The sequence below is a fragment of the Primulina huaijiensis genome, unplaced genomic scaffold (assembly GCF_012295235.1).
Source record: "Primulina huaijiensis isolate GDHJ02 unplaced genomic scaffold, ASM1229523v2 scaffold15321_ERROPOS2750371+, whole genome shotgun sequence".
Lineage (NCBI taxonomy): Eukaryota > Viridiplantae > Streptophyta > Magnoliopsida > Lamiales > Gesneriaceae > Primulina > Primulina huaijiensis.
In genome coordinates this window covers 13,933-34,004 of record NW_027343115.1, presented here as the reverse complement: position 1 = coordinate 34,004, position 20,072 = coordinate 13,933, and the positions used below count along the sequence as shown (strand labels likewise).

General features: G+C 36.0%; 3 protein-coding genes across 12 annotated transcripts; 2 read left to right on the top strand and 1 right to left on the bottom strand.

Annotated features, from left to right (window-relative positions):
- The first annotated feature begins 5,901 nt into the window (after positions 1-5,901).
- Positions 5,902-11,346, top strand: LOC140965868 (ultraviolet-B receptor UVR8-like). Of its 5 annotated transcripts, none has more exons than XM_073426084.1 (11): positions 5,907-6,272; positions 6,819-6,892; positions 6,980-7,064; positions 7,540-7,674; positions 7,744-7,977; positions 8,066-8,308; positions 8,583-8,626; positions 9,231-9,413; positions 9,723-9,813; positions 10,712-10,755; positions 10,960-11,346. In XM_073426084.1, the coding sequence occupies exons 1-11, from the start codon at positions 6,071-6,073 to the stop codon at positions 11,080-11,082; spliced, it is 1,458 nt and encodes a 485-aa protein (XP_073282185.1). In that variant the 5' UTR covers positions 5,907-6,070; the 3' UTR covers positions 11,083-11,346. The 5 variants fall into 5 exon arrangements, with proteins under 5 accessions (XP_073282190.1, XP_073282185.1, XP_073282188.1 ...); XM_073426087.1 differs by having other exon boundaries at positions 5,909-6,272; positions 8,072-8,308; XM_073426085.1 differs by having other exon boundaries at positions 5,910-6,272; positions 7,543-7,674.
- A 1,732-nt stretch (positions 11,347-13,078) lies between these two features.
- On the top strand, positions 13,079-16,321 carry LOC140965874 (mannose-1-phosphate guanylyltransferase 1-like). 4 transcript variants are annotated; one of them, XM_073426101.1, is made up of 6 exons: positions 13,081-13,281; positions 13,722-13,825; positions 14,747-14,896; positions 15,003-15,065; positions 15,160-15,399; positions 15,497-16,321. In XM_073426101.1, exons 3-6 carry the CDS (start codon positions 14,786-14,788, stop codon positions 16,166-16,168), a joined length of 1,086 nt encoding a protein of 361 aa, XP_073282202.1. In that variant the 5' UTR covers positions 13,081-13,281; positions 13,722-13,825; positions 14,747-14,785; the 3' UTR covers positions 16,169-16,321. The 4 variants fall into 4 exon arrangements, with proteins under 4 accessions (XP_073282200.1, XP_073282202.1, XP_073282201.1 ...); XM_073426099.1 differs by lacking the exon at positions 13,722-13,825 and having other exon boundaries at positions 13,079-13,281; XM_073426100.1 differs by lacking the exon at positions 13,722-13,825 and having other exon boundaries at positions 13,081-13,286.
- Positions 16,322-16,476: 155 nt separating this feature from the next.
- Positions 16,477-19,753, bottom strand: LOC140965875 (CASP-like protein 5B1). Of its 3 annotated transcripts, none has more exons than XM_073426102.1 (4): positions 19,439-19,753; positions 18,515-18,647; positions 16,923-17,089; positions 16,477-16,832 (listed from the first exon to the last, which is right to left on the bottom strand). In XM_073426102.1, exons 1-4 carry the CDS (start codon positions 19,567-19,569, stop codon positions 16,766-16,768), a joined length of 498 nt encoding a protein of 165 aa, XP_073282203.1. In that variant the 5' UTR covers positions 19,570-19,753; the 3' UTR covers positions 16,477-16,765. The 3 variants fall into 3 exon arrangements, with proteins under 3 accessions (XP_073282203.1, XP_073282205.1, XP_073282204.1); XM_073426104.1 differs by having other exon boundaries at positions 16,477-16,751; XM_073426103.1 differs by having other exon boundaries at positions 16,477-17,089; positions 19,439-19,752.
- Between the last annotated feature and the right edge of the window lie 319 nt (positions 19,754-20,072).

Genomic DNA, 20,072 nt, shown 5'->3' with positions numbered 1-20,072 from the left:
ATCAAAAATATAATTTTGACATAATGCCTGCCATCTTAATAATCTGGCCTTCTCAGGTTTAGATTCAATTCTATTCCTTAAGAACGCTTTCACCTGTGTGTTATCAACTTTCAAAGTGAATTTCTTTGCAAGTAAAAATAATGGCCATTTTTCAAAAGCTCTTTTTACTGCATAAAATTCCTTTTCGTTGATATGCCATCTTATGGCTTCTGCATCTGAGAATAAACCGCTACAATATCTGCATGGTTGTTCTCCCTCTGGTGTGAGCTTAGTAAGAACTGCTGCCCACCAATGATCACTGGCATCGGTATACAATACCAGATTATCCTCATCTTGAGGAATAGCCATTTTTGGAAGATTCTTACAAATCTCCTTTAATTGGCATAGTCCTTTTGTGTGTTCATCTGTCCATATAAATCTAGCATCTTTTTTCAATAATGGACTAAAGACTTTCCTGTGTTTTGCTAGGTTTTTAATAAACATCCCAGCAAAATTAACAACTCCTAAAAAACTTTGAAGTTGCTTCTTGTCGTTGAGTCTTTCTGGAAAATTCTGCACTTTTTCCACTATGTGTTCTTGCAGAATAATTCCTGATTCATCGATTTCAATTCCGAGGAATTCAATCTTCCTTGTTGCAATGACTGCTTTCTTTTCAGATAAGACCAGTCCTTCTTTTTTACAGACATTGGAGAAAATCTCCAAATGCTTAACATGTTCATTCATATCTTTAGATGCTATTAAAACATCATCAATATAAACAAACATAAACTTAAAATAATCTTTAAAAAGATTATCCATTTTTCTTTGAAATATCTGGGGTGAATTAGCCAATCCCATTGGTAATACTTCCCAAATATAATGTCCCTGAGGTGTAGAGAAAGCTGTGAATTTCTTACTTTCTTCTTGCATCCTAATCTGGTAAAATCCAGACTTACAGTCGAACTTAGAGAATATCTTGGCGTTGCGTATGCAACTTATTAGATGTTCTCTACTAGGTATAAAATACCCATCAAACTCCAGAATCTTATTAATTTCTTGATAATTAATAACTAATCTGGGTTTTCCTCGTTTTATCTCACCATGATTCCTTACCAGAAAACCTGGACTACTATATGGTGACATTCCTGCTTTGATTAATCCAAGGTCCAAATGTTCCTTGATTATAATCTGCATATCCCTTTGGTCAATGATATTCATTGGGATAGGCTTGCAGCGGACAAATTCATACTCTTTGCCTTCCTTAATTTTAAGGCAAGCTTTGAGTTGATTTCTGTCCCACCATGCCAAGGGATCTTCATTATAATTTTCCTTGATCCTCTTCTTGACATCTTCCAGGGATACCTTAGATTCAAACTCTACTTCATTTTTATGTAGAGCTATCTTAAGGCATTCTATCTCTTCTGGTTGGAGTTCTTTATCTGCTCTTAACTGGAGCATTGTTTCTCCAAACCTTCTAGAATCTTTCATTTTTGGGTTCAGAAGTTGTCCTGAATCACCACGCTTGCTGCGAAACTGGATTGGCAATTTTCTGTAAAATGCCTCTCTTAGTCTCTGGACTATGATTTTGTGGTTACAAGGAGTTGTAAACACTAATTTTCTTGTCTCATTTTCTTGAGTATAGGATTTGAACATTTGTAGGAAATTGTTTCCTAGTAAAATGTCAGCTCCTGTATCATGAAAATAAATTGGTGGTGTCTTCACCTTATACCAAGGTGTTTGCCCAGCACCGCCAATCATTATTTCAGTCATCTTAATCCCTTTACATAAGATTAAGATTCTTCTGGAAAAATCTCTTCCAGCAATCTTTGGTAATTCTTCTTCCAAACTTGTTGGAAAAACTCCTCGTTTTGCTGTACAAATACCAGCACCTGAATCAATATAAGCAGCAAAATATTCTGCCTTATATTGTTCATATAACATTCCGACTGGAACGTATATGGAGAATGGACTTGTGGTCATTGGATTTTCCACATCTTATCTTCTGCCATAAACTCCATTCCATACTCTAGACGTTTCCAAGGTTTATGTTCCTCAAGAAACTCTAGTCCAAGAATCAGTTGATCTGATTCTTTTCCTGGACTTCCTGTGATATGAACTTCCAATTCTCCAACTTGGATCATTCCTTGGTAAGTTCCTATCATAGGTTGTTCTAAATAGTAGATGGTATTACAAGGAAATTGATTCCTTTGTTTCGTAATATCAAATACTATTTCGACTTCCTTCCACCCTTCTGGGCATCTAAGCTTTCCTATTGTTGAAAAACTTTTTAGCTCATGTTGGATTTCTTGAACAGGGGTTTTTCCCCATCTGTAGCTTGTAATCCTATCTCCTTGAAAAGATAGTCTTCTTGATTCCAATCTAAGACTTTGATTCCTTTGTAGAATCGGTTTGTCTTGTATTTGGATATCTGTTTCCTGTATTACCGGAAACTCAACTCGTTCTGGATAAATTGCCTGAGCAACTTTTCCAAATATTTCTGGTATCTCAATAAACTCATTTCTAATAAACAACTCTGAATGATGTGTATTAGATAAAGCATATGAGATTTGATAGGTAATAGAATATGGTCTATTACCTTCCTTCATTAGCCTTTTCTCCTTGAAATTTTGATGTAATGTCAAGGCTCGGCTAAAATCTCGATCTGCCAGGTTGTAAGCTATCCGTGGATAGATAACTCCTACAATCTTTCCTGCACAGAGATTTCCTGAGATAGTTCCCAGTACTGAATCTTGAAGGTTCCCCATTCTTTTATCGCATATAGCAATATCAATGGGTGAATCAATACCTTCTTTGAAAGTAGCTTTTATCATAATTTGGATTGTTCCAATATGAATCCAGGACATAGTCCTTGCTACTTCGATCTTGAGTTTTTGTAATTCCTCCTTTATTTCTTCAGAAGGAATTAATTGCATCTCCATTCTATTTCCCGTAAGTTCCATTGGGATTGCCATTTCCCTTCTGGAGACTTTATAAATTAGATGATGCTTTCTGTTTCTTAGGCCAAGATTTCCTAAGAACTTTTCTACCTGTCCTGCAGAGAATCCTTGGTATCTCTGTAGACTAGGATTTTCTTTCATGATTCTTTGAACCATGTTATTAGATATTTTTGTCTGGCTAAAGAACCCAGACAAATCCTCATGTGTTTCGTGTCGTAACACCTCGTTTTCAGTCAGATTCCGATTCAGTTCCATCGGATTCTCCTTGATCGGATTCTCCTTGACTTAAAACTTCTTCTTCTTCTTCATATATACTTTCATCTGAGGCAATGTCCTCAAATCGGTATACCTGAATAAGATCTTGGTAATAAACTGCTTCTTCAATATCCGGAGTTGGATCGAAGCGTTTAATACCTCTTTTTTCGTTTTCTGGACAGTTAGTCGAGATATGTCCTCTTGCTCCACATGTCCAGCAATTACAGTCCTTAAAACTCTCATTAGCTCGTGTATGAGCCCTTCTGAAAGTTTTCTTTGTAGGTGTTCTTCCTGTGCTCCGAGATGTACTCGATGCCTGGGAGGATATCCTACTTCTTGATGGTCCGCTTCTTTGTCCAGATTTATAAGATCTGGCTTTTTGTCTAGACCATATTGTTCTTGGTTTCCAAGAACTCCTTCCCCCTCTAGCATAAGGATGAGTCCTAAAACTTTTCCTTTTATGCTTTTGTGGTTTACTTCCAATAATTGTTGGAAGATCATTTTCTTTACAACACAAAGGCGTACGTTTATTAATACCCCTTAATCGTTTGTAATTCTTTTGTAATGCTGCCAAATGGCACCATTCCGCCAATTTTCCTTTAAGGAAAGAAGCTCTTCGTGCCAATGTATCTGGATTTCCAGGTACATATTCCCTTATGAGCATTTCTCTCCAGGGACTGGGCATTTTTGCGAAGAAAAGCTGCATAGCTGTATCTTCTTCGACTCCTGAATTCCATCTATATTTGGTGAATAACATAATGTATTCATCTACTAAACAGATGTCATGTAATTCAAGACTATACAGAGCTTGAGTATATTTCTTCCTCTTCTCTGTGTCTTGACTATTAAAATAGTCTACCCCTATAAATTGTGCTTTAAATAGGGTAGCCATTCTTCCAGCTATCTCGCTTAGAGATTCTCCAGCTAGGACCGACTCTTTAGTTTCCACCGAAGTCATGTCCCAAGCAATTTTCACTGATCCCATAAGACTCATTTCTAGGAGTTTAATGAATCCTTCTCTGTTGAGATCAAGTGTTCCTGCTGCAATTCTCATAGCAGATGTCCAATCATCTATGAGTTCTTCTCTGTTTTTGAAATCTAATACATCAAGGTTAAGCATAACCCCGTAAGGATGTATAGGATCTAAAACAGTTTTCCCATAGGGGGTTTGGTGCAAGGGAATTTGATTTCTCCTTGTCCTTGTTCCCGCAGGGTGTGAACCTCCACCAGTATGGAAATCAGTCTGAGATTCTCTCATGTGTATATTTTGAGATCCCACACTTTCCCTTGGTAGTTCCTGTGAAGATGACCAGGTTATAGCAGGTGTTTCACCTCCTGCTGTGTTCATCTTTAGATCTACAACTTTGAGATTTGCGAAAGATTCCGCAAGTTCTTGTAGATCATCCAGACCAATCCTTTCTAAAGTTGTCATCAGATTAATTTCTTTTCTGAGACAGACTTAATTAGATTGATCATCTTCTCTTCTTCAGTCAAAGGTTTTGACACCACTCTGGCCTTTCCTTGTTGATGTAACAAAGGTTCAGTACCAAATGATGGTGGTAACCATCCTCCTGAAGATCTTTTACTAGAACTTGGTTGTTGTTCTAGTTTCTGAATTCTTGTTTGAATATCCTTTAATATTCCAAGAATTTCTTCCTGGTTTTCAAGGATTTTTTCAACTCGTTGTGGTACAAAATATAGCATATTACCATAGTTTTGTACTGTTTTCTGAATTTCTCTAAGATCTAAAGAGAGCTTAGAAGAATCTGGTATAATTTCCATAAACTTATTAGATTGAATCATAAGTTTACCTGAGGATGCTGATGCTTCCCTTTCTGTTTCTGATTTCTAACAATAGTTAGATTCCCTTGTTTATATTCCAAAATATTGGAATAATTCTTGTTAATTATTTTTCTCGAAACTAAATTCGGATTCATAATTTTCGAAATTCTCCTCCTCAAACATTTCGTTTCTATGTAACAATAAATTTTGTGTTTGAAATAAATCAACCTATGGCTCTGATACCATTTGGTCTCCGTGCCCAACCCAGAGCTCCGGCTTTCGGATAAGGAGATGGGCGATCATGTGATCTTTGGTAGGGTGACACAACAAAAGGTACCTATCAGCTTGCTAACCTCAAACTCTGTAGAAGAGTCTAGGTTATCCCCTACGGAGAGTCGTGCTTCGTGTCAGATCACACGATAGAGGCTCGGGGCTTTTTATAAGCTCTGATACCATTTTGTGAAAGCGCGGGGATCAATTATAATTAAATAGGATACAAGGGTAATTTTGGTATTTATGAAAACTTTTTCTCTCACCAGGGATTAAGAACAAATTTGAGTTTGGTTTGGGTACTGTCCACCAATTCTCCCATAAAAAAAACCTTTCGACATATAGAAAATTTTTTTTTAAAAAAAATAGGAGATACCTTGATTGGCTTATCTATTGACAAAAACAAAAGACAGAGATTAATCATCACTTGTCATCAAACCCTTAGTCTCTCGACACGTGTCGCTTCATAAGGGCAATGTCGTCTAAAAAAAGTCTGTGGGTCCCACAGAGAGACACGTGACAAGGAATAAATGGGCGAAATGGTATGCGGGAGCTCCTTCATGCCTTCCAGAAACTTCTTCGTATTCCTGGCCAAGAATCGTCGAAAGATCTACGGCTCATAACCCGACACTTGTAAAGAGTCCACGTGATCATCCTACGTAGCACTCGTATTAGCCCAGAAATTGATACGACGATTTTAGTGTTTGCTTTGCTTTTCCAATATTCCAGTTTCAACACAGATTCAGTATTAGCTTCTAGAAATCCTTAGATTAGCAAGAGAGTATTGATATTTTGATCAAGAATTTGGTGGTATAATATCGTGAGGAATGAATCTACGTGGGGAAGGAGTTGGAGAAAGTGTGAGAACGGGGAATGAGAAATTGGTGCTGATGTGGGGGTATTTACCGGGAGCGTTGCCGCAAAGGTCGCCGCTTCTTTCTCCGGTTCCCGTACGGCTGCCTCCCGGCGCTGGGAATTCTTGGAAGGATGTTTGTGGTGGTGGCTGTGGTTTTGCCATGGCCATTTCAGGTTATCTTTTTCCTTTGAATCTTCTTCTTCTTCTTCTTCTTCTTCTTCTTCTTCTTCTTTTTCTTAAGGATATAATATAAAAAAACATTTGGGGTTTTTTGTTTTTTCTGTTTTTCTTACAAATTTTTCGAATGGTACTTGAGATGCATAGCTTATGTTCTTCAGTTTCTGTACAACCCTTTTCTGATTTATCAATATCTTTATCTATATTTTTGAGTGAAACTAACAAGATAGAAATTTGTAAGCATTTTTAGCATCAAGCTTCAATGAAATCTGCAAAATGCGGGCCTCAAGATATACTATATTATATGACTGGGTTTTTCAATTAAGGTTCATTTCCAAAGTTTATGTTTCATGTTTTGAGATTAAAGTCAACGGGACTCTTCTAAAAATTTTAGTTGATACACGGATGAAAATCTTGGATGTAGCGACCTATTGTTTTACCAATTAAATACTGGTTTAATTAAATTTTTATTTTATTTTCTAACTTGAAATCTACTGTTATAAACGTTCGGACTTCTAATCTTGCAAAATTGATGGTGGTAGATCCCGGGAAGCTCATTACATGGGGATCGACAGATGATTTAGGTCAAAGCTACGTGACATCAGGAAAACATGGGGTAGTGCGACATATTGTTTTGCTTTGTTGATTTGTCTCTTCAGTTTCTTCTTTTTTTAACCTGTGTATTCCACCGGTAATTTTTAAGGAAATGCCAGAGCCTTTTCCACTTCCGACAGAGGCCTTAATAACGAAAGCTGCTGCTGGTTGGGCGCATTGTGTGGCTGTAACAGGTAGGCTTAATCTGATTTTCAGTATTGAAGTAGTGAACAAAGTGTGACTTTAGTTTGCCTATAGTTCTCTCTCTTTATCTGGTAATGAACTTATATTAAAGAATAAAGATTAAAGCAAAGCACACAGAACCATATTCTTTAGAGTTTAGATGTACGAGTATAGTTATACCACATAGCATCAACTATGTAACAAAGATAAAAAAAAAATTTCATCGGTTAACTGGAAATGATGTATGATTATTGCATTGAATTTCATCCAAAATTAAAAAAAACTCTGCATTTTAGGCAGTGCCTCCATATGTTCCCAGCTGACTCCCATTTTTGGCTGGGTTTGGAAATGCAATAACATGATTGTTGAAAACTTTATAGTGGATTAAAGTAAAATGAATCCGGGATGAGCTATGCATGTAATTGTTTTTCTTGGTTCATATATTTCTGTTGCATCATAAACCGACTCAGCGCAAATGGTCAAAAGCAGAGGGTGCAGAAGTTTACACTTGGGGGTGGAAAGAATGTGTTCCTTCTGGAAAGGTCTTTGGTGACCCTGCAACAGGATTAAGCACAGAGAAGGAGGTATTTGAGAAACACAGCTCTTTGCTGGCTGATCAAGGTATTTCCTGTAAAAAGTCTTGCATTTAAGTTACCCAGATTAAAATGTTGAAGAGTGGCTCCATTACAGAGAGCCCTCGGTCTCAGGGGTCAAAATCCAGATGTGGGACAGGGTCTGGTGGTGATACGAAAGGTGGGGATGAAACTACGAAGCGAAGAAGAATATCCCCAGCTAAACAGGTAGCTGAAAGCTCAACATCTTGTGATGAAACTCTCTCAGCCTTTCCATGCTTGGTGACACTTAACCAAGGTGTAAGGATAGCTACTGTTGCTGCTGGTGGTCGACATACTTTAGCATTGTCAGGTAAATTGTTGTCACATTATTTCATTGCAACGTGGTACTCGGGGAATTTAATAACAGGAGAGCTGTGATCTTGTATATTTTTCCGAAGTTTCAGATGTAGGACAGGTGTGGGGTTGGGGCTATGGGGGTGAAGGACAGCTGGGATTGGGTTCTCGGATCAGAATGGTGTCCTCTCCTCATCCCGTGCCATGCATTGATTTGTCCTTCTCCAAAGATCGCTCCATGGCCCTTTCTCGTGGAAGCATGGGTTCAGAGGGTCAAGGTTTTAGAGTTCCTGGAAGTTATGTAATATCCATTGCATGTGGAGGTCGACATAGCGCAGTAATTACAGGTAGGGTCTTATTACATTTTCTGTCATACACCACCTGCTTTGATTTTTACAATATCATGACTAGGCTATATGATTTTTTTTATCGTTGTACTCACCAGTCAATGCAATTAATTTTGTGATATATCCTCTTTACAACTAGATAATACGTCAAGGCTTTTTTGTTGCCACCATCTTCTTTCTGGTTGGTAATAACGAATAACTTTCTAGTAAACCTCCATCTGTACTCTTGGGTATTTACGCATGGATGTTTTGATGTGATTTTTTTGGTGAACAGATGCTGGTGCAATATTAACTTTTGGTTGGGGATTGTACGGACAGGTGAGATCTCAGCTTACTTGCGATTTTCAAATAAGTTTTATTTGGTCTTGTTAGTTTATGCACATCCTACATATACAAATAAAATCTAATATGCCGATATGTGCATTTCCAAAGGTTTCGGTCATAAAATATTAGCTCTTGACTGTGGGTCTCTTTTAAGACTTGGAGATTATACATCAGAATCTTTTGCATATTGGCTTATCAATTTCTCTATGCAATTTTTGAATAATATGTTGTTAAAATACTAACTTTTCTTATCAAGTAGTGGCAGTTGTCGTTTACAGTTTCTATGAGTTATACAGAAGATGGTCGGATGATTTCGACTTTGCTTCTAGCGTCAATTTGCGAGGCTTAGACGTACTTATTCATTTGTGTCATATATTCACTGTTTACCCCTCATCATTTGACTTAATACATATATTAGCTACCTCTTAAACTCTTCATCTGATGTTGATATGCTAAGTGAGTGTGGTTCAAACAATATGTTTTCTCAATTTAATTATTAGTTTTGTTCTTTTGGCCCATTTATCAACTCTCATCTCATTGTTTTACATGACCGATTAAGTACAAATTCATTATTATAAAATACTGTTTCATAATGCAGTGTGGTCAAGGAAATACAGATGACGAGCTAAGCCCAACTTGTGTATCTTCCTTACTTGGTATTAAGATAGAAGGGGTAGCAGCGGGACTTTGGCATACTGTCTGCATATCTGCTGATGGTGATGTTTATGCTTTTGGGGGGAATCAATTTGGTCAGTTAGGAACTGGCACAAATCAAGCTGAGGTATTGTTGCAACTTCCTTTGATTGAATCGAAAACTTCAAAGCGAGATATATCATGCTTTTTGATAAATGTGACTCCGTTACTTGATGCAGAATCACCCACTGATGGAAAGGATTGTATGAATTTTACTATGGAATTCCAACAATATGGTTGTCTCGTTAGAATTTTATCACTTAGAAATTAGAAACGTTGCTTCCAAAATAACTAATTAGGGTTTCACATTCTTGATGCATTTTAATTTTGGTCATGAAATATTTTACTTCTTGACTCACAACTAATTCAGTATTTCATTTTGTTGAAATGCCTTCAGATTTTGCCTCGACTATTGGATGCTCCATCTTTGGAAAACGTGCACGTGAAAACTGTATCTTGTGGAGCTCGTCATTCTGCAATTCTCTCAGGTATCTAAATATTCAAGCAAGTAAAGGTCCTGTAGAAATCTTTAAGATTTCTTATATGGAGCATTTTTTATTGTTTTTCTTTTTCAAGTGAATTATAAAATATAATCCACATTGTTCGGTAAATGTTCCATAATGGTCTCACGCATGTCAACCTCTGCAAGCTTTATAGAATTTAGATGATTCAAATTTGAAACAAGATATTAATTTTTCCTGCTCAAAGGTAAAGATTGTGATGTCCAGTACATCCAAAGAAAATTTCAAATTGATAAGCATTAAAATGGGTCCTGATTGTCCTCGTTAACTCCTAATGAAATATGCATTCAAAGATTTCCCTTCCTAAACTGCCGGAACACGTGAAAGAACTACAATTGTGTTAGGTTGAAGGATTTGGATTAATGAAGAAACTGAACTTGGTGTAATTTCCATAGGATTCAACTCCATGTTGGAAACTTAATAACTTGTGATTGGCATCCCAACAATTTTGTCTTCCTTAATCAGGGATCTGAAATCATTGAAAATTTGTTTAATTACATCATTAAAAGAAATAGTTGTCACCGAAGAAAATTTCATTGTGTGGCATACAAATTCGCCTACACGTCGAAACAAGCTAGCATGATGCCACTGTTAAAGTTTGAGGTCATGAACAGTTGGAACACACGAGTGATGCATTTTGATCTCCATAAAGCAAAGAAGATCAAAAGCAAGCCAAACTGTTTATTAAATTGAATGTGTACTCGTACTCGGAACAATATGCAAGCTTCTTCTCTGATTAACATCTAGTCCAGTCTATTCTTTAATTGGCAACATATGCTTGTGTGATAAAACCACGTTCAGTAGCTTCATTTCTCACTGGTGGTGCCTTTCTGATTCACCGACTGTTTCTCATCACTTTGTGTAGAGGATGGAAAAGCATTTTGCTGGGGTTGGAACAAGTATGGTCAGGTACAGTCTCCAACTTTTGGCGTAGTAAACAAGGATCAAACAATAATAACAACAATTTTCCTTGACATATTCAACATTTGATGTATTTCATTACCATATGCAAAGATTCTATACAGTTTAGTATATCAACAACCATATAAATAATTCAGTTACATATGCTACACGGATACATTGCAATCCATCTAGTTTTACATGAACCTGCAGCTTGGATTAGGTGATGTGATCGACCGCAATGTCCCTAGTCAAGTTTTAACGGACGGATGCATCTCGAAAAATATAGCATGTGGCTGGTGGCATACTCTACTGCTTGCTGAATCACCAGACTGAATATCTTCCTCCTGGTCGCCACAGTTTTGATAGTTTAGAAGTTTCCTTTCCATTGTCATTAACATATGTCCAAGTTCTATGTATACGTATGTACAGTAGCTTTTATACATATACTTGTATTCATTTGATGACTATTCCTTAGTAGTTGAGGCCTGTTACATTTTAACAATTCCACTGTACTGATGAATTCTTCTACTATGTTGGCACTGATCAACCATGCCATGTACATTGTGTCATATGTGCCAAAAATGTATAATTTGAGATATTTTTTAATTTTTTTGAAAAATGGTTGCAATGGACCGTGATACAGTGGTATCCCACATTTTACATTTTTTATTTAGAAAATAGGTTTAATTTTTTAGAATGCTCCTATATAAGATACAGTAAAAGTTTTTATGACTTTTTTATTAACGGATTTATGTATCGGATTTCATTCACCTCATGGTTGGAAACTAGTGAATGGTTCTGTCTACAAAGATTTTGGATTTGTTCATAATGATCAAATCATATCTGATCTTATTTATTATTTTTTTAGTTATTCTCGATATTATTTTTAAATATTGGATTTTTTGTTATTTAAATCATGTATCTCCGTCCCTCGTAGCATCATTACATTTTGTTTCTAACACAATTGTTTCTAACACAACATGATGACCAAATTTACTGTTTTCTTGATAAAAATGTTTAAAATGTCAAACAAATTAAATAATGGTGATAAATCTGGGGAATAATTTATTTGTGATGACTCGTTATGACTTGTTCTCATATGAAACCAAAATCCAAGCCATCGCCTGGTGCCAAAGGTTCACCAACCTCGTACGTAAATTCTTAATAAGATCGAAGCCATATTCCATCTCCTACTTGTTAATTTTATGCATAATTTAGTAACTTAATTATTCAAATATTTTTTTCAATTATATAGTAATATTCACAGGATATGATAAGATCGGTTAAACATTCTTTTTAATTCATTTTAACTAGCAGATTGTGGCGGTGTGTGATCATAAAGATGTTTTTTTTAAAAAAATTTAAATGAAATTTTTCGATTTTTTAAATGAAATATCTAACTAATTTGTATTTGTTTTAGATGTGATATTTAACTAGTAGATTGTGACCGTATGTGATATATTATAGAAAAATGAAAAAAAAGACTTTTTTCTAATAAAAATTTAAAATGAAAGTTTGTCAATTTTTTAAATGAAAGCTAAAAACTTGTGTGAGACGGTCTCACAGGTCGTGTTTTGTGAGACATATCTCTTATTTGGGTCACCTATGAAAAAATATTACTTTTTAGAGTAGGTCTCTTGTGAGACGATCTCACGAATCTTTATCTGTGAAACGGGTCAATCCTATCGATATTCACAATAAAAAGTAATACTCTTAGCATAAAAAGTAATAATTTTTCATGGATGATCCAAATAAAAGATCCGTATCACAAAATACGACCCGTGAGACCGTCTCACACAATTTTTTGTCTACTTTTTATGCTAAGAGTATTATTTTTTAGGCAAAAACTTGTGTGAGACGGTCTCACGGGTCGTATTTTGTGATACGGATCTTTTATTTGGATCATCCATGAAAAATTATTACTTTTTACGCTAAGAGTATTACTTTTTATTGTGAATATCAGTAAGTTGACTCGTCTCACGGATAAAGATTTGTGAAATCGTCTCACAACAGAACTACTCTAAATGAAATATAGGATGGAAAGTAAAATGTGGATTTGTAATACGGAAGGATGTTTCTAAAGTTATATATTATAATCAATATTTGTTTCAATTGATGTGGCGTTTATGTATATGATATATCATCAACATTTGTTACGAAAAATGAATAAAATTATCGAAAAAAAAATATCTTAATTTTAGATCCTAATTGATTACACGACATGTTTTGCACGGAATTATTTTAATCATCCAAAAATAATTTTCATGATTTGTGCTAATAGAAGTTGTATATGCCAAACATTTCTTGATCCGGAGATAAAGTAATATCCAAGGCAGAATGGATGGTTATCTGTATACAAAAACAGATTTGAAATTTCTTGATTGTTGAAATTCTTTGAAAACTCTCCATCACTCCCACGACACCGACACTGGAGACAGGAGTGGCGCTGGGGTCTTACTCAAGGCAACATAGACAAATAACAAATACAGTTCTTTGACGGGAGTCGGATCTGCCACGCCTAAAGGCAAAAGGGTATCGTTTTCTGGATTGAATTTCCATCTGAGATCTTATGTTATATCGAATCCGTACCTGGGTTTGTGTTATAATCTTTGTTCAATCTGAATTTCGTTACTTGTTGGATATTAGCTAGTGCTGTTGTGTGTGTTTTGGATGGAATCTGGCAATGTGGATTTATATTTGTCCGATTGCTGGTCTTGATCAGGCCTTTGTTTATGTTTGATCGAGTTTTTATTAATATTATTACTTGAAGGAAATGCTTTGAGTCTTATGACTATGGTATGCTCATTTGGATCTGTTTGCATATGGCACTTTTTTTGGTGATTTAAATGAGTTTAATAGGTTGCTATTTCTTGGTTAGAAAAAGTCTTCTATTTTGAGTATCGGAGATGTGTTCATTCGATTACTCATGGATATGGATGTGAGTTCAATTCTAAATCTAGTTTACATTTCAGCTGTTGGACACTTTGCTCTGGAAAGTCAGCTTTACATTTTTGTCGGAGATTGGTGCTTTGCAATTACTATAATCTACAGTACTAATATTTGTTGATAATACTAGGTGAGAAATAAAATCTTCACGATAAAGAAACAAGTTGTGGACTTGATATGCAAGTGCTGCTTTGAACTCCAAACATTTCCTCGTTGATTTAATGTAAATTGAAAATTTTTGTTTAAAATTTTGCATTAGGTGGTTAATGCTTATTGCTACTCCATTATATCTGGGTAGGTCTCTGGTTTTGGGCCTGCTTATCTAAGAACTTGTATTGGTGGCTTAGATTTAAAGGAACATCTTCTTGAAATCAACATGTAAAGGATTTCATGCCATCTGACAGTCTTTTCCGAGAACTTTATAGAGTAGGAATTGATGGAGAGTATTGGTTTTTTTAATCCATCTTAAAAATTGAAATACCTCTAGTAGCAACTTTGGCATAGTCCAATGACCTAGAACTGGTAGTCCATTATATATCTGTTTACTTATTGAAAGATCCAGCCTGTAATACAGCTGGAAATTTGTTGCTTTCCGTGCTAAATTTGGTGCATGTTTCAGCGTTATCTCAAGACGTATATGCTTGCGTCACCCCACTTTGTATGTTGAAGGAAAGTTTGAGTGAATCATACGTGCATAATTGGATATTTATTGTTAAGATTTGCCTAAATAACTAAATTTCATGATACATATGGGTGGTTTTGAGATAATTTAATGTTCAACCGGCAGAGGGAGAAGGAAACAGAACAACTTGCTTCAACCACAGCTTTAAATTTTATGTATTTTCCTCTTCTTGACTCCGCCATGCACATAATGCATTCGTGTCGATGTGAGCGTGAAACGGTTATGGAGAACCAACAACTTCGATGAGTTTGAGACGTATCATTATATAACATTACAGATGTCAGTGTAGAGTTTTATAGAGCTGCATGCTTCTTCCTTTCTCTTGCATATATATGGGGTTGAAATGACTCAATTTGCAATTTGTTTCAGGCTGTTAAATCTATAGAGAAAAAATTTCTCAATCTAAGGATGAAGGCACTAATCCTGGTTGGAGGGTTCGGCACTAGATTGAGGCCCTTGACGTTGAGCGTGCCAAAGCCACTTGTTGATTTTGCTAACAAGCCCATGATTTTGCATCAGGTATAAAATGTCTGGTCAGCTTTTTTTGGAATTATATCTAAGCTTACATTTGATTAATCAATGTCAAACCTCGGTCCTTAGTTCAATATGTACGTTTCTATTGCAGATAGAAGCCCTCAAAGCTATTGGAGTGACTGAAGTAGTCCTGGCTATCAATTATCAGCCTGAGGTGAACTGTTTTGGGCTTTCTCTTTCCAGTATTACAGATCACTAAGAACTGACTAAAAATAGATATTTTACTAAAATTGAAAGTTTTTGTACAGGTTATGCTGAATTTCTTGAAAGATTTTGAGGCGAAGCTTGAGATTAAGATTTTGTGCTCTCAAGAAACTGAGCCTCTTGGAACTGCAGGTCCCCTTGCTTTGGCTAGGGACAAATTGATAGATGATTCTGGTGCACCATTTTTTGTTCTGAACAGTGATGTCATCAGTGAATACCCGCTCAAAGAGATGATTGAATTCCACAATTCCCATGGAGGAGAGGCTTCCATAATGGTCACCAAGGTAAGGAACCTCGACATGTTTTTATTTTTCCTTAAGATTCTTGTTTTGATCCAGGTCATACTTCATATAAATGGTGACAATTAATCTCTTGATTTAGGTTGATGAGCCATCTAAATACGGTGTTGTCGTAACGGAAGAATCCACTGGACAAGTGGAAAGGTTCGTTGAGAAGCCAAAGTTATTTGTGGGTAACAAGATCAATGCTGGAATTTACCTGTTGAACCCTGCAGTTCTTGATCGTATAGAATTACGCCCCACCTCAATCGAGAAAGAGGTGTTTCCAAAAATAGCAGCCGAGAAAAAGCTATATGCAATGGTCCTGCCGGGGTTTTGGATGGACATAGGCCAGCCAAGAGACTACATCACCGGTCTAAGACTTTACCTCGACTCCTTAAAGAAGAAATCTTCTCCTAAGTTGGCTGCGGGATCTCATATAATTGGTAATGTACTAGTTGATGAAACTGCAAAAATTGGGGAGGGATGCTTGATAGGGCCTGATGTTGCAATTGGACCGGGTTGTGTGGTGGAGACGGGCGTGAGGCTGTCTCGATGCACGGTAATGCGTGGTGTTCGTATCAAAAAACATGCTTGTATTTCTAGTAGTATCATTGGGTGGCACTCGACTGTTGGCCAGTGGGCTCGTGTGGAGAACATGACGATTCTTGGAGAAGACGTTCATGTCTGTGATGAAGTTTACAGCAATGGAGGGGTGGTTTTGCCTCACAAGGAGATCAAGTCGAACATCTTGAAGCCAGAGATTGTGATGTAATCAAGTGTATGATACTTTAAGATGTTTTGTTAAATTATTTTTACTTTTCCTCCCGTGTAACGTTGAAGCTTATATAAGTACCGCCACTGGTTTGAAATGTATATCTAGTAAAGTGTGTAAATAGAAATATAGCATTGGTTGCTGTTTCATTAACATTTGAATAACTCGAACATATACGGGTTTAAAATAGCATTTCCTGATTCGTCCCATTAAAATTCATATGTCTTGTAAATTATACTACTTCAGTTTATTTTTATTGTTTTGACAACTCTGATAAAAATCCTCGAAAATTTTGATTTTTATTAAACAGGAATATTAAAGTGTTTATTTGTTCAGAAAAGAGAAACTAAAACAATTTAACGTTCGAATATAAAATTGAACAAGAGCTTCCTTCACCTTTTTTCTGTTGGCTTTATCGGCTCTTTTCTTTTGCATATGAAACCCAACCAAATACATTGTTTTTCATGAAACCGTTTTTTCCTATTGACAAACGCTTTTATGGTAAATCCTATACATCCAACCGCGCTCTTAGTCCAAAGCTGGAAAACAATGAATTCACATGTGCATGCAGCGAAGTAGGAACCTACAATATCAAGTTCAGAGCCATTGTTGGGGCAAGATATTGAACTCTGTATGGGGGCATCTGAAGAAATCGTTAACAAACCTATATACATGGCAAGTTATAAAAAAAAATGGTGTCAAACGACAAATGAGGCGTGTTTATATTGTTGCGAAAAGCCAAAACATGACATACGAAGAAATGGCAAGAAGAAACCACGATGCAAAGGCGAAAGCTATGGATATCTGGAACATATAACAGGAGAATTTGAGCTCCATTTGGCAGATTGTTGTGTCTCTTGTAAAGAGAACCATCACACCAGCGGAGGAGCACGCAGCTGCAAGAGATAGAGTAGCTGTTACCTGCACAGACAAATGCATATATATTTAGCAAAGAAACTCGATCCAAAATTTGAAATCAGTGCCAATACTTCTGGTTTAGGTCCTAAAATGTGTCGGCAAAAGTTGCTCTTGTTTCGCTTATGTGATGCATGCTCTGCATAACAATCCAAACATAAATCTTGCTGATAAAACATATGATACAGCGAAATGTATTTGATCCAAAGCAGTTAATGAATTTCAGAAAAATTTAGCGGCATTATTAATTTATTTAGAAACATATGCCAGCGGGAGCAAATAGAATATTCGCTATTGAATAGCAAACCGTTATTAACTCCAGGAGAACCATATGCTGGTTTTTATATATCAGTTTTCACCATAGTTTTCAAATGTGATACACGCACATCCCCAGTATGATGATTATCTGATTTGTTTTTACATGGCACCCACAGCTGACGTATTTAGAGTCGATGCATGCACCCTTAAAGAACGTAACAACACTGCAGTCACATTTTATTCCACTATGATCATCTCCACTATCACTCAATCAAAATCCATTTGAAAGATATATAAGCTTTATATACTTGATGTGTTTTGTGTGACTGTCTATGTTGCACAGCCATAGAAATTTCGTTTCAGCTATTGTATGGTTAAAAATAATCGATTAATCCAATTATTACTAGCTAAAAAATTTTGTCAAGTTGGATGTGTTCGATCCTACAAGAAATCTACATTTCAAGAAAACCCACCTCTAACTTTTATCCTTTCCTGAGGTTTCTAGTCTCATGTGACAACATTTCTCTTCATGCGATTCACACAATATTGAAGAACAACGCGCAGAAAACCATTAGATGTGCACATTGAATGGTATTCTTGAGAAAAAAGTATCAGCTCCAAACTTTCGTGCACCCTTTTTACTATCATTGCTTAATCTGCTTTATGTTGTTTGGAGTGCATTTTAACGTGATTTTTAAAAGAAAATAAGAATCCTTATAGTGTTAAGATACGTCAAGGTCCTTAGATGAAAAAATAATATAAAACTGCAGCATGGGGCAACAGGTGCACTTGCATGATTTTCCCAGGTGGTTGTATTTCTAGTGTCAAAATCAACCCCAATATAACCAACAGAGGAATCTTCTGCAGTCAGACTCTTAAACTAGTAAGTATTTTGACAATAATAGAATAAAAAGAACCGGGAATTATAAATCATCTCATGTCGGGACGTGCAAGTAAGCGAGAATTATGCTTATTTTGATGAAAAACTCTACTCAACTTCATTAAACTAGTTGTTTTCAAATAAGTTGAATGGCTTGGTTTTGAGCAAATATATTTTCTCACCTTAGGAGAGAGAAATGTCCTTCCTAAGTGGAATTCTCGTGGTTGATTTGGTGTTGGAATGCTTTGATGGAAGCATTTAAAGATGAAGCTTAATTAGGAGATATAATTTACCCAATCACCAACGACAAAAAGGCTGATTATGATGTGATTATGCAAATCTTTGTTGAATCTCAAAGCATGCACGTCGAGGCACGCAAGTCCAACGCTCCACAAAACCTGAAGCCCCATTGCTGCAATTAAGTAGCTGTTAAAGATGCTTACTGATTAGCAACTCTTGACAATATATTGCATAAACAATTCCTACACTAAAACGTCAAAAAATAGCCTAGTGTTATGAGAAAGAACTGGTAAGTCTTTAATTTTCAGTAAAATGCACAGAACATACAAGAATATGTGCTTTTCAGCATGATAACAAAAAAACACAGCACATGCTATCAAATTTGGTGATAAACATGTCAGATACAGCCGAAGTCCTACAACATAAGCCATCATTAAGCCCCCTCGACTCATTTAGGGAGTGCCTCTATAAAAACGTGATTCTTAGACTTTCTTTTCTTAGAAAATTGATTATGATTATAGAATCTAAGAATCAATTTTTTTTGAGGTTGCAAAGACTACTTAATCATTTTCCAGAAAACCTTAGAACACCTCAAAATATGAAAAGAGAACCAATGAACAAACATGCCAGTCAAAGATTATATTTTGCTCGCGTAAACCTCAATTCAGACAGCAATTTGGGTTCTCAAAGCTTGATGGATCCCACAACCGTCATAAATTCTACATTTGATAGCAATTGTTGTAAAATAGAAATACATAAAAGTTACGGATTAAATTCTTCCCCTTTCACACTACATCAAATTAAGAAATTTGAACCCCGTCCTCCTCCTGAGTAATTCACCAAAAAGGGAAAAAATATCCAATAATCCTTCCTTTATGTATAGATAAAACCCTAACAAAACGAAATTGTTTTTTTCCCCAAATACCACAAGGAGCCCACAAATAGAATGAAAGCAAATCAAGGTAAGGGAAAGTTACCAAAAAGCAGTAGTGGTCGAGAATCCAGAAGCGGAGGCCATAATTCCAATTGAAGCTGCAGCAAATAAACACTGCCCAATTCTTAGTATCAGCCCACTCTTTTTCCCTGGACTGCCAAATAGCTCCTTCATCTCTCTCCTATTCCTCCCTCCCTCTCGTTCTCTCTCACTCTCTGTGTGTGCATATATATATATGTGTATGTGTGCGTGTGTTAAAGGTAAAAAAAATTGAATCTTTTATGGCGTGGGCGATTTTCCCAAGAAAGATGGCACAGTGGCAAGTAATTTCAGAACATCCCCATCGGCTCAAATTATCTCAAAAATATTGGAAAAATTTCCCAAAAATTGAATCTCTTTAAATAAAAATATTATTATTATAATGTACCTTCCAACTTCCCAACCCAACGTTGTCTCATCTTTACAACTTCTGCAATCTCCATCTTAAGTAGAGCCGTACCTTTTATCAGGTCAACTAAACGGTTGCTTCAGGATCTGACCTAATAAGGGGTCCAAATATATATATATATATATATGAAATTTACTTGTGATATGAGCACTATAATGTGCTTAGAGATCATGTTAATTAAATATATAACTAAAGTACACATCGTATGATTTAAATTTTTTAATGAGTT

Excerpts from the sequence above, each read along its gene's own strand:
- LOC140965868 (XM_073426084.1), top strand. The coding sequence starts at position 6,071 with ATGAATCTACGTGGGGAAGGAGTTGGAGAAAGTGTGAGAACGGGGAAT. Across the intron at positions 8,309-8,582 it reads ACATAGCGCAGTAATTACAG|ATGCTGGTGCAATATTAACT; the intron begins GTAGGGTCTTAT and ends TTTGGTGAACAG. Across the intron at positions 9,814-10,711 it reads TCATTCTGCAATTCTCTCAG|AGGATGGAAAAGCATTTTGC; the intron begins GTATCTAAATAT and ends CACTTTGTGTAG.
- LOC140965874 (XM_073426099.1), top strand. The coding sequence starts at position 14,786 with ATGAAGGCACTAATCCTGGTTGGAGGGTTCGGCACTAGATTGAGGCCC. Across the intron at positions 14,897-15,002 it reads AGCCCATGATTTTGCATCAG|ATAGAAGCCCTCAAAGCTAT; the intron begins GTATAAAATGTC and ends TTTCTATTGCAG. Across the intron at positions 15,400-15,496 it reads CTTCCATAATGGTCACCAAG|GTTGATGAGCCATCTAAATA; the intron begins GTAAGGAACCTC and ends CTCTTGATTTAG.
- LOC140965875 (XM_073426102.1), bottom strand. The coding sequence starts at position 19,569 with ATGAAGGAGCTATTTGGCAGTCCAGGGAAAAAGAGTGGGCTGATACTA. Across the intron at positions 17,090-18,514 it reads TTTTTGTCGTTGGTGATTGG|GTAACAGCTACTCTATCTCT; the intron begins GTAAATTATATC and ends TTGTCTGTGCAG. Across the intron at positions 16,833-16,922 it reads TTTCTTCTTGCCATTTCTTC|GTTTGTTAACGATTTCTTCA; the intron begins GTATGTCATGTT and ends CCATGTATATAG.